The following is a 21,342-nucleotide window of genomic DNA, read 5'->3' as shown; positions in this document are numbered from 1 at the left end:
GACCACTTGTAGGTACTACTGTGCATTTGGGGGGGGGGCTTTTTTAAATTTGAGAACCCTCCACTTAAGGACCCTCTGCATGGCCCTGCTTCCCACATTTTACCCCCAAAGTCCTCAAGACTAATAACACTTTTCTCCACTATAGTTGGTCCCCTACATATGAACAGGTTGTGTTCTCAGGTGGGACAATCCAGTCATCAGCATCTCTTGGTGACATCGGGGCCTCTGTACACTGGCTAGATTCTCGGTAGAGACAGCTGCAGCTGAGAAGCATCTGCCATGTGTACTAAAGCTTGGTGCACACATCCAATTTTGATTGGTCAGTGACTGAGATCGTACCAAACTATGAGGCTGATTCACGAAGCTGCGCTGCAGCGATACTTTGTTACAGAGGCCGCTACTATGTTAATTAACATAGTAACTATGTTAATTAACATAGTAACTATGATAATTAACATAGCAGTGGCCGCGCTAGTGAATTATCACGGACACAATACTTCACAGCACCCAGGAGCCTGCGTTACTATGTAAACAGTGTGCGTAACTAAGGAAAGCAAGCTAGCGTGCAGCCCTGTATTAAGCTCATGCTGCTGTCATGTAGCTGCGCTGCTATAGAAGCGCAGCTTCATGATTCAGCCCCTATCTGTCCATAGCATTCAAAATCTGTTGGCCCTCATACTACCTAGCCAATAAAAATTGGATGTGTGTATAACCCTACATGTACAGGCAGCGAACAGGACTTGATCCCTCAGGGGACATTGCAGCGCTAAGGCTGTACAGTAATGGTGCTATGCAGTGGGGAGGGGTGACATTACCCAGGGAGCATAGGGTGTAAAACAGTGGTTCCCAACCTTTTATGAGGTATCGCCCCTTAGGGGAAGACGACTCACCCCTGTCGCCCCCCTTCTCTTAGTACGGTATACCCTTACGCCAGGTGGTGGTGCCAGTGGAGGGGGTAGCGCTGTGACCTTGCCAGCTAAAAATAGCCGGTGACTCAACTACTTTGCGCCAATTCCCTTACCGGTGTAATGTCAGCTATTGCAGCCCCGCACGTTGTGCAGCCCCGCATGCGCAGTAGGAGCCTACGTCCTAAATATCTCCGCTTCCGCACCACGTACATTCCCGAAATTTTCAGGGGAGGGAGGGGACCCCCAGATCTAGCTTTGTGCCGAATTGCAGCCCCCGAGTCCCGCTGGTTCCCGAGACTGATTGCAGCAAACCTATCTCGGGAACTGGCAGGGCTCGGGGGCTGCAATTCGACACAGCTAGATCTGGGGGTCCCCTCCCTCCCCTGAAAATTTCGGGAGTGTACGTGGTGCGGAAACGGAGATATTTCAGGTAAATAATATCTAACTTCCCACTGAGCATGCGCGACACTCAGTGAGGAATGCTGCTTCCGGGCTGCAATATCTGACATTACACCGGCGTGTGACCAACGAGCCCTGAGGAATTACGCAACTCTATCATGCACCCTTGCATATTTTATACAGATCATATTTTTTGCCCATAATTTTCTTAAAAACGAGTGACACTGCGACACTTTATTTTTTCTGCCTTTTCATACTGATCGCCCCCCACAAATTTACCGCCCCCAAATCACCCACCTGGGGGCGATCGCCCCCAGGTTGGGAACCACTGGTGTAAAATGTTCTCAGCCAGCGTTGGCCGAGTGGATCTGTCTGCCAGGCTGATCATTGGTCGAGGCGTCAGAGGACACTGGGGTCACTTAAACACCTTGGCCAAGTTTCATGGAGTGTGTGTACACAGCTTTTGACAGGAATGGACTTTGTTAGGAATGCACATTTGCGAATATTGATGCCTAGTGTCAAATCTTTTGTCTTCCGGGTAGTGATGCATTTTGTTGCTATGGTGAGGGACAGAGGAATGACGATCTGTGCATGACAGAGCGGCTTCCAGCTGTCGGGAAGAGCGAAAATAACATTCTGACGTCGGCCGTACACTGTATATACATTAGAATGACGACCGATAGTCAAACGAAGCAGTCGTTATCAGTCGACAATTAACACGTGTGCATGAACCTTTTAGATTTTAATTTCCTCTTAGGGACAGTTAGTAGCAAGACTGGACTTTATAAAGCACTGTGGAAAAACTGTCAATGTTATATAAACACATAACAAATTGACCAGTCCTGTCGTCCAACATGGAAAACCCCTTTTTCATCCCTTTATTGCTTATACAGTATAATTATTTAGAACCCGAATTTCTGCTATGTAACGATTGCCCTGCGTGACATTGCAGCTTTTGCACACATCAAGTCTCTGCTTACACAGTGGCACTGCACACGTTGCTGGGAGTCACGTGATTGGTGGGTGTGACTTGGCTTTGCATTCAGCCACTACAGCCAGGCATCCTGTGTATATAGAATAGCAGCACAGCTGCACACCTCATTCAGACAGCAACACAGGAGACTCAGCAACCAGCTGCTCGTTATCTGCTTCACTCATACGTCCTACCTATCTTCATCAGTAGCAGCCATGGACTCTCAGAACTGCAAATGCACATCAGGTAAGCCAATTAAAATAACATGATCAGATTTAAAGGAGATTTCAGGAGACTGTCACTTGATTATGCAGGGTTTTTTTGTTTGTTTTTTTATTGGGGTCTGTCTGGTCGCTTGGATTTTGTCCGGTCCCCTTCGCTGTTACGCTGTGAAGTCCGCGATCCAGCTGGCTTGGAGCACTCTGCACATGCGCAGTGACAATCTTTGTGAACTGCGCATCCGCAGAACACTCCCATAGCCATTGGGATGCATTCAGCCGGGACTTGCATTTGCAGTGACCCACGACTGGGCTCAGTGGGCAAGTTTATGGGGCTAGCCTGCAGTGGAAAGCAGGGGACTGCACCAAATCCAAAGGGATGGACCTGAGGAAGCCCCAGGTAAGTGTAAAACCTGAGATGATTTTAATCTCAGGTACACTTTAAATCATTAAAGAAATGTTTATCGTCTTTTCAGGATTTTGTTTAAAATACCCAGAGGAAAAATACAAGACTGATCTAAAAAGAAAAATCTTGCATCATTATTATGATCTATTCAGTCAGATTTATTCTGCTGATACGTATTGTTTTGATTATTATGGGTGAATAATTAGACTGCAGCTGACCCCATAACAGACAGATTTCAGTCCTGACAGCCTAGTGGAATTTTCCTGCCAGAAAACCCAGACAGGCAGTCTGCTCTGCATAGAAAAGAGGCAAGCTTACAGAATGCAAGCCTTTTATTTCTGTGTGCCTAGTGGTAGGTTAGTTTACTTCAATGAGCATTCATTTTCAGCTGGATAAGGAAATTAGGGTATGTTATTTTCATGAGAGCATCAGAAGCCTGCCAGCTAAAGCCTGGAACACACACGATGTAACTTGACCAAGGTGAGCATAGGTGGTGCTTCAGCTGAGAATGTAGCATGTACAGCTGTCTCACAATGTTGCTTAGCAACCTGCCACAACAAATCTCTAAATCATAGGTGTTAAACTCTGGCCTGCAGAGCCATCAGAATTGGCCCACAATTGGTTTCCCCACTTTGCATTATGTTTGGCATTCTGTAGACCACCAGGGAAGATATATTGGAGGTGAAGCCCTAGATCACTAGGGAAGCCATATGGGGAGGGGGAAAGCACTAGACACCAGGGAAATGTTTAGGGGTGAGAGGAAGGACCCTCGGACACCAGGGAACTAAAAGGATGGAGTCCACTAGATAACAGGAACTGTATGGGAAGGGAGGGGGGCCACTAGATACCAGGAACCAGTGGCGTAGCAATAGGTGTTGCAGAGGTGGCGACCACATCGGGGCCCCATAGGGCCCTCCCTCAACAGCAGTATTAGCTCTTTATTAGTTCTGTGCTTGTAAAAATCACTTCTGTAGATGCTTTGAATGGTAATAATTATTAATAAACTGTTTCCCATCCCCTTTTTGCACCTCTGACACTGTAATTGTCCTTGGCAGGTTTGGTACGCCGAAACAATGGTTATATTAGGAGTGCTTGGGAGGGGGGGGGGGGGGAGCAATGTAAAACTTGCACTGGGGCCCAGAGCTCCTTAGCTACACCACTGCCAGGAACTGTATAGGGGAGGGAGTGGGGCCACTAGACACCAGGGAACTGTATAAGGGAGGGAGGGAGGGACAATAAACGCCAGGTAACTGTATAAGGGAGGGGGGGACATTTTATATAAGGGTGCTTTATAAGGGAGAAAGGCGGCCACTAGACATTGATGTTGGCCTGTGACTTGGTCCCAGTGTTCAGTTTCAGCCCACTTTGTATTTGAGTTTGACACCCCTGCTCTAAATGATGAATTAACCCATTGGGTATCATTCATAAAGCATTTCCGCATGCGGAAATGCTAAAAACAGCTGACTTTACCGACCACTCGGCAAAGTCAGCATTCATAAAGGCTCTTTCCGCATGAAAAAAAGACATACCGAGCAGAGTGATAAATCACCGCCTTGTGCGGTGATTAACGGAACAAATGTAGCAAAATGTTAATTCATAAAGAATACCGCCAGCGGTGTCAGGTCGGAAAGTCCCGCTCCCTCTGATGTGGCGATACCAATGCAAGTGAATGGAGACACACAGACCTCCCAGGCAGCTGCAGCAGAGCGGAACACGGAGAAATGTATCAACTCGGCAGCTTCTGTGTCTCCGCCTGCCTACCGCCTGCCTACCGCCAGCCTAGTTCGGGGAATCTCCGCACTGCCACCGCACCTACACACTTCTTTATGAATGCCCACCCAGAAGTCTAAAGTACCGGTTGCGGAGAAGAACGGTGTTTTCCCGCACTACCGACAGCCTCTTTATGAATGATACCCATAGTGTTTGTACTTACCTGCCTGCTGTATGCCACACGCGGGTATTGCCCCCTTTGTCCCTTCTTTCCTCTCCAATTACAGTAAGTGCTGTTGGCTATAGTCAAGAGCATATCTGTACTGCGCTCATTCTCCACAATGGCACTCTAGTCATCAAGTAACTATCTGAAAGGGCATCATCAACAGTGTATTTATGAGGCTTTAGACTGGGGCGTTGCATTGCACATCTTCGAAAAAAACAGGATCACAACAGAGGGATAAAGTTGCATTGTGCTTCCTGCGTGCGATGCAATGTATACAGTACTTAAAATGATGCTTACGCTGCAAATGTAATGCTGATGTCATCCAGTAACACGGCATGCCTGTGAATGTACCACTACAATATTATCACGTTTACTATTCAATTATACTGTCCATTGCAATGTGTCAGTGTGAAGGTAGCTTCTCCCCATGTGCAATGTTTGACACAGTTATATATATTCTTGTAGTTAATGTCCGGTATTGTGCACGGTCGCTTTAGATATCCAAGGCTGAGACAAGTTTGGGCAATTTCCCGTTTAATGATATTTCTGTGCATATAACTATATGTAACTTCTACAATAGAATAATAGGTGTTTTTGTGATTCTTCCTTAAGAAATACCTTTTTGAAAATAAATAAAAATAACAGGTGGTTGAACAGCATATACTGGTAGTGTGTTGTTTCTTGTTTTGTCTATTTGACCAGTGCTTGTACCCCACCTGGGTTACATATATATGCATGTACTTGCAGGATATGGTTTTTTTTTGTAGCCTTAAAGGGTACCTGAAGTGAAAAAAATCTGGGCAGTTTAACTTACCTGGAGCTTCTTCCAGCTCGCGCCAATCAGCCGCTGTCCCCCTACGCCAGGTAGCCGACTTGGCCAGTCACGGGCCACTGCGCATGCGTGGCCCTGGCGGCTCACCTCCTCATGTGCACGCGAAGTAGCAACTTTTAATTAACTGTGCAAGTACTGATGAACTGATTAGTTGAACATAGCTGGTACTTTCTGGATCATCTTTGTTTATAGCAGAAAGTAGGCTATAATAGGCTATATGCAGTCTGCTTATTTGGCTTATATGTTCATGTGGTTTTTCTAACTGTACATCTGTGTCACCCATAGGTGCATCCTGCTCCTGTGGAGATTCCTGCAAGTGCGAGAACTGCCAGTGCAAGCCATGCAAGAAAACAAAGAGTCATGCTTGCTGTAGCGACAGCCATTCCTCACAAAAAACAGGTAATCACATGTAGCCATAAAAGCTACACAAATAATGCTGCTTCGCACATTAACTACTTAAGGACCACAGGCTTAAACAACCCCCCCCCCCCCCCAAAGACCAGGCCATTTATTTTCAAAATGGGCCACTGCAGCTTTAAGGCCTCGCTGCAGGGCACACAAGGATTCCCCCCCCTCCCCTTTTCTCCCCACCAACAGAGCTTTCTGTGTTGGTGGGGTCTGATCGCTCCCCCAATGTTTATTTATTTATTTGTAAATATTTCTTTGTTTTATTTTCTAATAAATTTGCTTATTATTTTTCCAAGTCCCTCCCTCCCCTCGCCAGCCAATCACTGTGATCGGCTGTCATAAGCTCCAGCCTATGACAGCGGATCACCCCTGATCCTACCAGGGGGACAGCCGTGTCACACGACTGTCCCCAGTACAGCGCTGCCTTAGATCACAGCGCTGTACGGAGTAAATAGACGGCGGTGTCACTGTCTAACAGCCTCCTAGCGGCGACCGCCGCTGGGAGACTGATGGCGGAGCGGAGCTCCGTCATCCAAGTGGAGATGCGCACGCAACAGTGCGTGCGATCTCCTGCAAAGCACCCCCCCCCCCCCCAGGATTTTACACCGTTAGGCGGTCCTGGGGGAGCCACCGCGTTCACGCCCATCGGCGTGACGCGGTCTTTAAGAGGTTAAGAAGCACTGTTTAAAGTGTACCACAGATGACATATACTTACCTTTTTATATATACCTTGGGCTTCCGGGTCCTGTAACATCCTCAAGTGGCGGCCAGTCTGCGCAAGAGGAAGTGCGCTATTTACGTATCTCTCCAGCATTCACTTCACTTTACTTGCATCAGACTGGCCGCGGCTAGAGGAAGTTACGGAACTAGGCCAATCAAATACACTTCGTGTTGATCCTAGTTGTCCCAATTCTAAACGACATACCATTTGTGTGAAATTTGCTTCCAAGTTGGAATGATCAGCATCTTATTGCCCATCTCTCATGGTAGACTTGTAGCATTTCACATGTGATGCAATACCTGCCTTCTGCTGTCACCTGACCACTTTCTGTATTTACAGGCAGCTGCCCCTGCGCTCCAGATCAGGGCAGTAAATGCAGCCAAGGATGTCAGTGTGAAAAGGGGTGTGAAGCCTGCAGCTGCTGCAAGTGATCCGTACTCTACTGAAGACTGAATCTGCTACCATGGGATGAGCTGTATAACTCACACACTAGGATTTATCTGTTGCGAGCGGCACTAAGCTGTGTACACATGTGAGATAAAAATCTTTGGAAGTTGAGGAATCAATCTGCCCCATGAGTATGGTAGGAAGTATTGAACGATGAATTGTTCTAACGACGCCGTACATGTGTAAACAATCAGTTCTTGCATATAGACCCAAGAAATGCTTTTGCAGTCGAATTACTTCCTTCTTGCTCATGCTTGCACTATTCTCACAACGGTTAAAGTGTACCAGAGATGGGCTCTATTGGTGTATTTATAGATACCTGGGGCTTCCTCCAGCCCCATGAGGTACGCGGGTTCCATTGTCGTCCTCTCCGGCGTCTCCATTCTCTTATAAACCTTCCTGGTAAGGTGTCCAGTCGCAACCAGTCATGCGCTTTTGCGCATGTGTGGCCCAGCTGCGGGTGCTCTCATGCCTGGGAGGATCCTGCGCATGCAGTACTACTTCGCAGATGCAGAAGGCTCCAAGCCAAAGGAGCGTGATGGGGGGTGCGTGCGACTGAGCTGCGCAGGAGAGCACGGCCAACCAGATTACCGAGAAAGGATTATAAGAGCCGCCAGAGAGGATGATGTGTAGCCCACGTACCTCATGGGACTGGAGGAAGCCCCAGGTAAGTATATATATGTCAATAGAACCCATCTCAGGTTTCTTATAAGAAATAGAAATATCTGATGATCTCTTCCACACATAGTGGAAAGGGCGATTTTTATCGTTAGAAATCTTTTTATGTTATATACCACGTAAGATAAACGTCCTATTTGTGCACTAATTAGTGCAAATGGGACATGTAATAAAGGTCCACTGTTCTTAAATATACGCGGCACACGTGCAAGCCCATTCTAACCCCTCGATGGAGGGGCGTGAAGTGGTTAAGTCCTTTTTTTACAAAGATTATCTGCTGATCAGTTTTTCCAGAAGACTTTTATCTCGTGTGTACATAAGTTTAGTGTGTCTAGTAGAATATGCTAACTATATTTAATATTAATACAATGATATATAAAGGATGAATGTTTGCTGTAGATCTGTTACATACTACCATGTCTCAAGTGAAACTCGACCCACCACAATATTTTGTTTTCATTTTTTTTATTTAATAGAGCGGAGAAAAGGTTAAAACTTCTATTGTAGATTGCTTTCATCTTGTACCCGAGTTACAATTACTGAGAACAGCGAGTGAATAAAATGTCTACAATTTTTGTTTACTGTTTGTGCTACTTCCTTTGGTTGATCACTGATTCTATGAATGGTTGTATACCTTTTGAATATTTCACTGCAATTTTTTGGCTGTATGACTTTACTCCTCCCACCATCCCGGTAAGATCTACAGAGCAAACTGAGTTAGGGCCTATTTCCAGTACGTACAAATTCACAATGCAAATTTTCATATTGAAAATGTAACCAATGAATGTCAATAGTCATTTCCACGGAATGCAAATTTTCGCATATGGTGCGATGCTGAAGAAATATGGACGGCATGGTGCAGATTTCTGCACCAAGCTTCCGTTTCTCATATAATGATTGATAGATGCATACGAAAGTTTGCATTAAAGGGAAGGTCCAAGCAAAATAAAAAAATGAGTTTCACTTACCTGAGGCTTCTACCAGTCCTATGCAGCTGACCTGTGCCCTCGTAGTCACTCACTGCTGCTCCGGTCCCCCTCTGGCAGCTTGCCGACCTCAGAGGTCGGCGGGCCGCATTGCGTACATTTTTTACGCATTCCCGCTAGTGCAGGAACATTAACACATACATTTTTACGCATTACTGGTTCAATGCACGCCAAGGGGGAACTGGCATATTCAAAAAGGGTGCATCCAATAAATATCAATACATAGATTACAGGAAACTTTCTAAAGAGAAATCCACGATCAAGCCATGCGGCCGGACCGACCACAAAGGCCATACATCCAGATGGCCTCACGATGTAACAAAAATGTCTTCGAAGGGCCTGATCTGAAAAAAATGTGCAGACGCTGTTTATCCTGAGATCATTGATTTTTGAAAAAGCTCTGCTACTACTGTACAGAGCTCACTACTTGTGATGTCACACAGGTGTTCCTACAATCTCGCCATAAAGGGACCGGTTGTCATGTTCACATAGTAGATTCTACAAGGGCAAATCAATCAACCGCGTAAAGGTGGCCATACACTGGTTGATTTGCCATCAGATCCGACCAACACATAGATCTGTCTCTGATCGAATCTGATCAGAGAGGGATCGTATGGCTGCCTTTGCTGCAAACAGATTGTGAATCGATTACAGCATGAAACCGATCACAATCTGTGAAGCTGCTGCTGCCACCCGGGGAACTTTAAACAGTAGAGGGCTCTCTACCGTTTAAACTTCCTGCCGGACAGGAAGTTCAGTGAAGCTGGAGGAGCTGAGCGCAATGAAGTGACAGCGGAGAGAGCGGGGACACGCGCCGGCGGAGCAGGTAATGTATTGCCGCTAGCGTCGGTCGTCGGGCATTCGAACGCCGCTATCGATGCACTCCCGACCCGCCTGCGATCGAGTGAAATCTGCGGATCGACGGGAACAATTGATTTTGGACAGAATTTGATCGTTCTGTCAGCGTTTTCACAATGATTTCACAGCAGATTCAATCACAGGGATCGAATCTGATATATATCGGCGGGAAAATCGTTAGGTGTATGGGCCCCTTTACAGTTCATAAATGATGTAAACCTGAAATCCTGCTGCAATCACAGCTTGCTAACCTGTCCATTCGTTCAACATAACTGCATGCTGTACATTCGCCAGACCTAAACATGCCTGTTTGAGAGGGGGACCCTATACAAACAAACAGTGCAGAGGTCGACAGCTATTTCGCACTCCTCACTGTCTGTAGATCTTAATCAGGACAATGAGCCACAAGAAAAAGCTCCACTATATACTCACAGTAATAATAGTGTTTATTTGTTACTTATGTGTGCAATCAGAAGTCGCCCCCTTTACCACAGATCCAGGCATCCATCAGCATGTGCAAACTACTTCCTGGTGCAAAGCAGCATGGCAGGTGGGAGGGACCCAAAATCGTCAAAACAAGAGTGGAATGATGAACGGAACAGATAGATACCAATCTGCTATTGTGCAAGGGCAGCACCTAAGAGTTAAAGAGAACCAGAGATGGAAGTACCCTCATGTATTTTACCTTATAAATCAGTGGGAACATGACAGTAAACACCTAATCTGCTCTTTGTTCTCTGTTTAATCTGACTGTTATCACCTCTGATAAGAATCCCCGACTGAGCACTCAGGTTGCTCAGTCTAGCTTTGCTATGGAAAGATTATAGCTGAGTCTGTCTTCTGTGGTGTCTTTTCAAGCCCAAGCCTGCCCCCTTGTGGCTCTGCTATAATGACTCAGCAATAATCATTCTCAGCAAAGCCAGATCGAATGCGCAGTCTGGGATTCTTATGACTGCTGATAACAGACACTTTTAGCAGTGAGGATGAAACAGAGAGCATGGTAAGTGTTTTCTCTAATGTTCTTACTGATATACATGGTAAAATACACAAGGGTGCTTCGTCTCTGGTTCTCTTTAAGGGGAAGGTTAGGGGTCTGGCAGCGCTCGGGGGCCCAGGGGCAATTGTCCCCCTGCCTTAAAGGGAAGGTCCAAGCAAAATAAAAAAAATGACTTTCACTTACCTGGGGCTTCTACCAGCCCCATGCAGCCATCCTGTGCCCTCGTAGTCACTCACTGCTGCTCCACTGGCAGCTTGCCGACCTCGGGGTTGGCGGGCCGCATTGCGTACATTTTTACGCATTCCCGCTAGTGCAGGAACATTAACACATACATTTTTACGCGTTACACCTCTAACACGTAAAAATGTATGTGTTAATGTTCCTGCACTAGCGGGAATGCGTAAAAATGTACGCAATGCGGACCGCCAACCTCCGAGGTTCGGCAAGCTGCCAGCGGAGCAGCAGTGAGTGACTACGAGGGTACAGGATGGCTGCATGGGGCTGGTAGAAGCCCCAGGTAAGTGAAACTCATTTTTTTATTCTGCTTGGACCTTCCCTTTAAAGTGACACTGAAGTGAAAAAAAAGTATGATATAATGAATTGTATGTGTAGTACGGCTAATTAATAGAACATTAGTAGCAAAGAAAATAGTCCCATATTTTTATTTTCAGTTTTATAGCTTTTTTTTTATAACATTGCATCATTCTCTAATATTTGCAGTTTACAAACTACACTCTGTATTTTTAACTATGAAACAGAGCAGAGTTAATGACCCTTTGAAATTCTCTGCAGTAAAATCTTATCTGAAGTTGTCTTTCATTCTTTCTTTGATGTATAAATGCTTCAGAAAATAACATTTCTCTCTGACTAAGGCCTCTTTCACCCCAAGACGTTGCGTTTTAGGGGACGTTAAAGATCGCATAACGTGCCCCTAACGCAACGCCTGGTGGTGTTGAAGTTGGACGTCAGATTGAGCCGCGTTATACAGCTCTTGGTGCTCTGTTTTCATTGTATCTATACTGATAGAACAGCCGCTCCACGATAGTGATGGATGAAGTCCGGATCTTTTCAAGGATTCGGATGATTCGAATCGGATCATTGAAAAGATTCGGATCTTTGAACCGAATCATTTAAATCATTTTACTAGGGAAGCAGACTGGGGGTGAAATGACTAGCAGGACAGGACGTTCTCTGCACTGTACATTCTGTATGTTCCTGTTTCTTCCAGACAGACATCCTCTGTGAACCGAATCGTTTACTGTGATGATCCGGATGATTCGACTCACAAAAAAGATCCGGATCAAATGAACGATTCATTCATGATCCGGACAACACTATGAGTCCAGGTTACGTCACCACAGTGCAGTGAATATTAATTAGCCATGTGGCTAGTCACTGAGCATGTGCAAGCAGTCTAACGCAGCTAAAGCCCAGTATAACGCACAGCATGCTGCACTTTCCCAGAACGTGCAGTGTTAGGGCCTGTACACACTGCTGAGCTTGCGCTGCGTTTTTAAAAAGCATGCGTTTTTAAAATCGCAAGGTCTTTTGAAAAAGAATGAAAATCGTGATGACTTGTACACACTGGTGCGATGCGTTTTTAGAAAAACGCAATCGCAGTGCCTGCTGCGCTTTTTTAAGCGCAGCGCATGAAAAACGCATTAAAAACGCATGCGCTTGCGTTTTTGCCTGCGTTTTTCAGAAGTCAGTATCCCAGAAGACTCTGCAATCTCCTGATTCCTGTTGAAATGTAAACTAGAAAAAAAACAAAGGATTCTTTAGCCAATCAGCAATTATAAGAAAACCGCAAACGCACAAAAAACGCACTCAAAAGCGCATGCGTTTTTAAAACTACATGCACTTTAAAAACGCATGCGCTTGCGATTTTGCTTGCGTTTTTCAGTGTGTACAGGCCCTTACGATGTAACGCAACGTGGGCACTGTGAACAGCCCATTGATTTTTCATTACTGTACTGTGCGGTGTTCTGCGTTACAGGCTGCTCTAACGTGCGCCTGTAACGTCCCACTGTGAAAGCAGCCTAAATTAGTTGCAGAGCTCAGAGAATCTCTTTAGTATAGATTGCAAGTGAAGTTTCTTAAATCTTCTTGTACTGGAAACAATATGAGACTCATATCTGTGCTACTAATGTTCTATTTCTTAGCAGTACTACACATACAATTCATTATATCATACGTTTATTTTCACTTCAGATTCCCTTTAACGGAAGCGCTTTTGTGTATCAGAATTGCTTAGATTAGCAGTGTCTCCCTAAAGGGGCACTATGGTGAAACATTGTAACATTTAAAATATGTGCAAACATACAAAATAAGAAGTATATTTTTTCCAGTGTAAAATGAGCCATAAATTACTTTTCTCCTATATTGCTGTCACTTACAGTAGGTTGTCAAAATCTGACAGAAGCAACAGGTTTTGGACTAGTCCATCTCTTCACGGGGGGATTCTCAGGGATTATTTATTTTCAAAAGCACTTAGTGAATGGCAGTTGCTCTGTCCAACTGCCAAAAAACTGGTAGCGAGCAGGGAGGCTGGCCAGCATCATTGTTTAAATCCTTTTTAGGGAATATCTTTATAAAGAATAAAAGCGTTGCTGAGAATCCCCTCTGAAGAGATGGACTAGTCCAAAACCTGTCACTTCTGTCAGATTTCTACTACCTACTATAAGTGACAGCAGCATGGGAGAAAAGTAATTTATGTCTCATTTTACTCTGGAAAAATGTACTTCTTATGTATTTATGTTTGCACATATTTTAAATTTTACATTTTTTTGCCATAGTGCCCCTTTAAGGTGATGACATAGCCATCTTACATCATCACGCTAGTCACACATGCACCATTATATAGGGAGAAATTCTGTGTAATCTGCTTCCGGCTGAGGTCACAGACTTAGGGCCAGTGCACACCAAAAAGCTCTAACGTAATCGCAAATGCTCAGCGCTTTTTGCAGTAATTTTTCAGAGCGATTCTAGGCATGTGCCTAGTGATTTTCTAATCACGTGATTTTTAGCGATTTGTGGAGCGTTTTGGTTTAGAATTTTTAAATTTTTTTTTACAGTACAGTACAGTACAGCTTCTGGAAAATTGCTCTGCAGGACCCACGTTCGCGTTAGGGAGAAAATCACATTGCTCTGGTGTGATCCATCCCATTCAAATACATTAGCCAAGCACTTTTCAAAGCGCTAGCGGTTTTAAAAGCGCTCAGAAGCGCTCTTGGTGTGCACCAGCCCTCACTCACATCACTTTTCTTTATAACTGGCTGCCTGTGGGGAGAACTAAGAATGACGAAGACAATCGTCCCGGACAGACCACGCAGCATTCTCTGTTGCTGCTTGGTCTGGACAGGGTTGTGGCGGTGAGCTCACTCAGCTGCCCCTCGCTCTATTTTTCATTGGCTGGAGAGAGGCACCAGCGTGGAAAAAAATGGTACTGATTGGAGGAGAGAGACGCCTGATGCTTACAAATTTTTTATTGAATTTGCCTGAACTTCCTTAACCACTTGAGGACCACAGTCTTTTCGCCCCTTAACCACCCTGGCGTTCTGATTAAATCGCCAGGGTGGCTGCAGGAGGGTTTTTTTTAAATAAAAAAAAAACTATTTCATGCAGCCAACTAAAAGTTGGCTGCATGAAAGCCCACTAGATGGCGCTCCGGAGGCGTTCTTCCGATCGCCTCCGGCGGCCAGAAGTAACACGGAAGGCCGCAATAAGCGGCCTTCCGTGTTTCGCTTACCTCGTCGCCATGGCGACGAGCGGAGTGACGTCATGACGTCAGCCGCCTCTGATCCAGCCCTTAGCGCTGGCCGGAACTGTTTGTTCCGGCTACGCTGGGCTCGGGCGGCTGGGGGGACCCTCTTTCGCCGCTGCACGCGGCGGATCGCCGCGCTGCAGCGGCGATCAGGCAGCACACGCGGCTGGCAAAGTGCCGGCTGCGTGTGCTACTTTTTATTTCATTAAAATCGGCCCAGCAGGGCCTGAGCGGCAGCCTCTGGCGGTGTTGGACGAGCTGAGCTCGTCCAGACCGCTCACCAGGTTAAAGAGAACCCGAGGTGGGAATTACTAATACTATTGGGGCACAGAGGCTGCTTGCACACACTAAGACCAGCCTCTGTTGCCCCATCGTATGCCTCCATGTCCCCCCTGCTCGCTGCTATAGACCCCGCAGTGCTGGCGACACGCAGCGCGTCGCCAGCACAATGTTTACCTAAGCGCTGTCCATCAGCGCTGCTCCCCCGCCTCCTCGGCATCGCCGCTACCCGCCCGCGTCACTTCCCTCCTATCAGCGGGAGGGAAGGGACACGGGCGGGTGCGCCGATGCGGAGGAGGCGGGGGAGCGGCGCTGATAGACAGCGCTAAGGTAAACATTGTGCTGGCGACACGCTGCGTGTCGCCAGCACTGCGGGGTCTATAGCGGCGAGCAGGGGGGACATGGAGGCATACGATGGGGCAACAGAGGCTGGTCTTAGTGTGCACAACCAGCCTCTGTGCCCCAATAGTATTAGTAATTCCCACCTCGGGTTCTCTTTAAGGACCAGAGCCTTTTTCTCCATTCAGACCACTGCAGCTTTCACGGTTTATTGCTCGGTCATACAACCTACCACCTAAAGGAATTTTACCTCCTTTTCTTGTCACTAATACAGCTTTCTTTTGCTGCTATTTGATTGCTGCTGCGAGTTTTAGTTTTTATTATATTCATCAAAAAAGACATGAATTTTGGCAAAAAAATGACTTTTTTAACTTGCTGTGCTGACATTTTTCAAATAAAGTAAAATTTCCTATACATTTGAGCGCGAAAGTTATTCTGCTACGTCTTTGATAAAAAAAAAACCATTCAGTGTATATTTATTGGATTGGGTAAAAGTTAATTTTCCCATTTTCAAGCATCTCTGACTTTTCTGCGCACCTGTCAGGTTTCATGAGGGGCTAAAATTCGAGGATAGTACAAATACCCCCCAAATGACCCCATTTTGGAAAGAAGACATCCCAAAGTATTCAGTGAGAGGCATGGTGAGTTCATAGAAGATTTTATTTTTTGTCACAAGTTAGCGGAAAATGACACTTTGAAACAAAAAAAAGAAAAAAAGTTTCCATTTCTTCTAACTTGCGACAAAAAAAAAATGAAATCTGCCACGGACTCACTATGCTCCTCTCTGAATACCTTGAAGTGTCTACTTTCCAAAATGGGGTCATTTGTGGGGTGTGTTCACTGTCCTGGCATTTTGGGGGGTGCCTAATTGTAAGCACCCCTGTAAAGCCTAAAGATGCTCATTGGACTTTTGGCCCCTTAGCGCAGTTAGGCTGCAAAAAAGTGCCACACATGTGGTATTGCCGTACTCAGGAGAAGTAGTATAATGTCTTTTGGGGTGTATTTTTACACATTCCCATGCTGGGTGGGAGAAATATCTCCGTAAATGACAATTGTTTTATTTTTTTTACACACAATTGTCTATTTATAGAGATATTTCTCCCACTCAGCATGGGTATGTGGAAAAATACACCCCAAAACACATTATACTACTTCTCCTGAGTACGGCGATACCACATGTGTGGCACTTTTTTGCACCCTAACTGCGCTAAGGGGCCCAAAGTTCAATGAGTACCTTTAGGATTTCACAGGTCATTTTGAGAAATTTCGTTTCAAGACTACTCCTCACGGTTTAGGGCCCCTAAAATGCCAGGACAGTATAGGAACCCCACAAATTACCCCATTTTAGAAAGAATACACCCCAAGGTATTCCGTTAGGAGGATGGTGAGTTCATAGAAGATTTTTTTTTTTTGTCACAAGTTAGCGGAAATTGATTTTAATTGTTTTTTTTCACAAAGTGTCATTTTCCGCTAACTTGTGACAAAAAATAAAATCTTCTATGAACTCACCATACTCTTAACGGAATACCTTGGGGTGTCTTCTTTCTAAAATGGGGTCATTTGTGGGGTTCCTATACTGCCCTGGCATTTTAGAGGCCCTAAACCGTGAGGAGTAGTCTTGAAACCAAACGTCGCAAAATGACCTGTGAAATCCTAAAGGTACTCATTGGACTTTGGGCCTCTTAGCGCACTTAGGGTGCAAAAAAGTGCCACACATGTGGTACCGCCGTACTCAGGAGAAGTAGTATAATGTGTTTTGGGGTGTATTTTTACACATACCCATGCTGGGTGGGAGAAATATCTCTGTAAATGACAATTGTTTGATTTTTTTACACACAATTGTCCTTTTACAGAGATATTTCTCCCACCCAGCATGGGTATGTGTAAAAATACACCCCAAAACACAATATACTACTTCTTCTGAGTACGGCGATACCACATGTGTGACACTTTTTTGCAACCTAGGTGCGCTAAGGGGCCTAACGTCCTATTCACAGGTCATTTTGAGGCATTTGGATTCTAGACTACTGCTCACGGTTTAGGGCCCCTAAAATGCCAGGGCAGTATAGGAACCCCACAAGTGACCCCATTTTAGAAAGAAGACACCCCAAGGTATTCTGTTAGAAGTATGGTGAGTTCATAGAAGATTTTTTTTTTGTCACAAGTTAGCGGAAAATGACACTTTGTGAAAAAAAAAAAACAATACATATCAATTTCCGCTAACTTGTGACAAAAAATAAAATCTTCTATGAACTCATCATACACCTAACAGAATACCTTGGGGTGTCTTCTTTCTAAAATGGGGTCACTTGTGGGGTTCCTATACTGCCCTGGCATTTTAGGGGCCCTAAACCGTGAGGAGTAGTCTTGAACCCAAATGTCTCAAAATGACCTGTGAAATCCTAAAGGTACTCATTGGACTTTGGGCCCCTTAGCACAGTTAGGCTGCAAAAAAGTGTCACACATGTGGTATCGCCGTACTCAGAAGAAGTAGTATAATGTGTTTTGTGGTGTATTTTTACATATAACCATGCTGGGTGGGAGAAATATCTCTGTAAATGACACATTTTTGATTTTTTTTACACACAATTGTCCATTTACAGAGAGATTTCTCCCACCCAGCATGGGTATGTGTAAAAATACACCACAAAACACATTATACTACTTCTCCTGAGTATGGCGATACCACATGTGTGACACTTTTTTGCAGCCTATGTGCGCTAAGGGGCCCAACGTCCTATTCACAGGTCATTTTGAGGCATTTGTTTTCTAGACTACTCCTCACGGTTTAGGGCCCCTAAAATGCCAGGGCAGTATAGGAACCCCACAAGTGACCCCATTTTAGAAAGAAGACACCCCAAGGTATTCCGTTAGGGGTATGGTGAGTTCATAGAAGATTTTATTTTTTGTCACGAGTTAGTGAAAAATGACACTTTGTTAAAAAAACTATAAAAATCCAATTTCCGCTAACTTTTGACAAAAAATAAAATCTTCTATGAACTCATCATACACCTAACAGAATACCTTGGGGTGTCTTCTTTCTAAAATGGGGTCACTTGTGGGGTTCCTATACTGCCCTGGCATTTTACGGGCCCAAAACTGTGAGTAGTCTGGAAACCAAATTTCTCAAAATGACTGTTCAGGGGTATAAGCATCTGCAAATTTTGATGACAGGTGGTCTATGAGGGGGCAAATTTTGTGGAACCGGTCATAAGCAGGGTGGCCTCTTAGATGACAGGATGTTTTGGGCCTGATCTGATGGATAGGAGTGCTAGGGGGGTGACAGAAGGTGATTGATGGGTGTCTCAGGGGGCGGTTAGAGGGGAAAATAGATGCAATCAATGCACTGGGGAGGTGATCGGAAGGGGGTCTGAGGGGGATCTGAGGGTTTGGCCGAGTGATCAGGAGCCCACACAGGGCAAATTAGGGCCTGATCTGATGGGTAGGTGTGCTAGGGGGTGACAGGAGGTGATTGATGGGTGTCTCAAGGTGTGATTAGAGGGGGGAAATAGATGCAAGCAATGCACTAGCGAGGTGATCAGGGCTGGGGTCTGAGGACGTTCTGAGGTGCGGGCGGGTGATTGGGTGCCCGCAAGGGGCAGATTAGGGTCTAATCTGATGGGTAACAGTGACAGGTGGTGATAGGGGGTGATTGATGGGTAATTAGTGGGTGTTTAGAGGAGAGAAGAGATGTAAACACTGCACTTGGGAGGTGATCTGATGTCGGATCTGCGGGCGATCTATTGATGTGGGTGGGTGATCAGATTGCCCGCAAGGGGCAGGTTAGGGGCTGATTGATGGGTGGCAGTGACAGGGGGTGATTGATGGGTGGCAGTGACAGGGGGTGATTGATAGGTGATTGACAGGTGATCAGTGGGTTATTACAGGGAATAACAGATGTAAATATTGCACTGGCGAATTGATAAGGGGGAGTCTGAGGGCAATCTGAGCGTGTGGGCGGGTGATTGGGTGCCCGCAAGGGGCAGATTAGGGTCTAATCTGATGGGTAACAGTGACAGGTGGTGATAGGGGGTGATTGATGGGTAATTAGTGGGTGTTTAGAGGAGAGAAGAGATGTAAACACTGCACTTGGGAGGTGATCTGATGTCGGATCTGCGGGCGATCTATTGGTGTGGGTGGGTGATCAGATTGCCCGCAAGGGGCAGGTTAGGGGCTGATTGATGGGTGGCAGTGACAGGGGGTGATTGATGGGTGGCAGTGACAGGGGGTGATTGATAGGTGATTGACAGGTGATCAGTGGGTTATTACAGGGAATAACCGATGTAAATATTGCACTGGCGAATTGATAAGGGGGGGTCTGAGGGCAATCTGAGCGTGTGGGCGGGTGATTGGGTGCCCGCAAGGGGCAGATTAGGGTCTAATCTGATGGGTAACAGTGACAGGTGGTGATAGGGGGTGATTGATGGGTAATTAGTGGGTGTTTAGAGGAGAGAAGAGATGTATACACTGCACTTGGGAGGTGATCTGATGTCGGATCTGCGGGCGATCTATTGGTGTGGGTGGGTGATCAGATTGCCCGCAAGGGGCAGGTTAGGGGCTGATTGATTGGTGGCAGTGACAGGGGGTGATTGATGGGTGGCAGTGACAGGGGGTGATTGATAGGTGATTGACAGGTGATCAGTGGGTTATTACAGGGAATAACAGATGTAAATATTGCACTGGCGAATTGATAAGGGGGGGTCTGAGGGCAATCTGAGCGTGTGGGCGGGTGATTGGGTGCCCGCAAGGGGTAGATTAGGGTCTAATCTGATGGGTAACAGTGACAGGTGGTGATAGGGGGTGATTGATGGGTGATTGATGGGTAATTAGTGGGTGTTTAGAGGAGAGAAGAGATGTAAACACTGCGCTTGGGAGGTGATCTGATGTCGGATCTGCGGGCGATCTATTGGTGTGGGTGGGTGATCAGATTGCCCGCAAGGGGCAGGTTAGGGGCTGATTGATGGGTAGCAGTGACAGGGGGTGATTGACGGGTGATTGACAGGTGATTGACAGGTGAGCAGGGGGGATAGATGCATACAGTACACGGGGGGGGGGGGGTCTGGGGAGAATCTGAGGGGTGGGGGGGGTGATCAGGACGGGGCAGTGGGCAGGGGGGGGGGGATAAAAAAAAATAGCGTTGACAGATAGTGACAGAGAGTGATTGATGGGTGATTAGGGGGGTGCAAACAGTGGTCTGGGGGGTGGGCAGGGGGGGGTCTGAGGGGTGCTGTGGGCGATCAGGGGGCAGGGGGGGGGGGGAATCAGTGTGCTTGGGTGCAGACTAGGGTGGCTGCAGCCTGCCCTGGTGGTCCCTCGGACACTGGGACCACCAGGGCAGGAGGCAGCCAGTATAATAGGCTTTGTATACATTACAAGGCCTATTATACATACGTGCAGCGGCGATCCGGGTGCTAGTAACCCGCCGGCGCTTCCGAACGGCCGGCGGGTTACTACGAGCGGTGGGCGGCCCAAGTCCCCGGCGGCTGATCGCGTCACGAATGACGCGATCGCCGCATAGCCACTCCCGCAGCCGCCCCCGCCGATGGGCGTATTGCGGTCGTTTGGGCCCGGACTTTGCCGCCGCCCATCGGCTGGGGGCGGTCCTCAAGTGGTTAATGCATCTTACACACGTAGTAGGCATCTCACCCGGCAGGGATCAATACTCAATACCTCAGACGACACTGCAGGGCCGACACTGTACAGATGCACCCCAAACCTGCAGGCTAGTGATGTGTTCCATTGCTAAATGTGGAGGGGTTGGCAGAGAGCAAACGGTGCAGTGTGGTAGTGACATCACACTGTGGCGGGGTCAGCAAAGAGAACAATGGGGACCGAGCAGCGGACATATCAGTTTGAACTTTGCTCCGAAAACAAAAAAACTTCACGTGTTTTCCCAGAAAGGACATATTTTCACCTGACCTTAAAGTGACTCTGTAACAAAAATTACAACGTTTTTTCTACCATTCTACAAGTTCCTAAACCTATTCTAATCTGTTCTGGCTCACTGCAGCACTTTGTACTATCAGGGTCTCTGTAATAAATCAATGTATCTTTCCCCTGTCAGACTTGTCGGCCTGTGTCTGGAAGGCTGCCAACTCTTCCGTGCTGGTCTGTTCCTCTATGCACACTCCAGTGTGTGTTTTATTTACATAAGCCAGCAGCTTCTCTGCTATCTTATCAGTGATAGAAGAGAG

The 21,342-nt window shown here is 46.4% G+C and overlaps 1 protein-coding gene across 1 annotated transcript; it reads left to right on the top strand.

Moving 5' to 3' along the window:
* The first annotated feature begins 1,884 nt into the window (after positions 1 to 1,884).
* On the top strand, positions 1,885 to 8,501 carry LOC137531906 (metallothionein-like). The gene is made up of 3 exons (XM_068251919.1): positions 1,885 to 2,526; positions 5,958 to 6,071; positions 7,141 to 8,501. The coding sequence occupies exons 1-3, from the start codon at positions 2,496 to 2,498 to the stop codon at positions 7,230 to 7,232; spliced, it is 237 nt and encodes a 78-aa protein (XP_068108020.1). The 5' UTR covers positions 1,885 to 2,495; the 3' UTR covers positions 7,233 to 8,501.
* The last annotated feature ends 12,841 nt before the right edge of the window (positions 8,502 to 21,342 follow it).

Source organism: Hyperolius riggenbachi, chromosome 9, assembly GCF_040937935.1.
Source record: "Hyperolius riggenbachi isolate aHypRig1 chromosome 9, aHypRig1.pri, whole genome shotgun sequence".
Classification (NCBI taxonomy): domain Eukaryota; kingdom Metazoa; phylum Chordata; class Amphibia; order Anura; family Hyperoliidae; genus Hyperolius; species Hyperolius riggenbachi.
The sequence above is the reverse complement of the archived record's forward strand: the minus strand, read 5'-3'. Positions and strand labels throughout refer to the sequence as shown.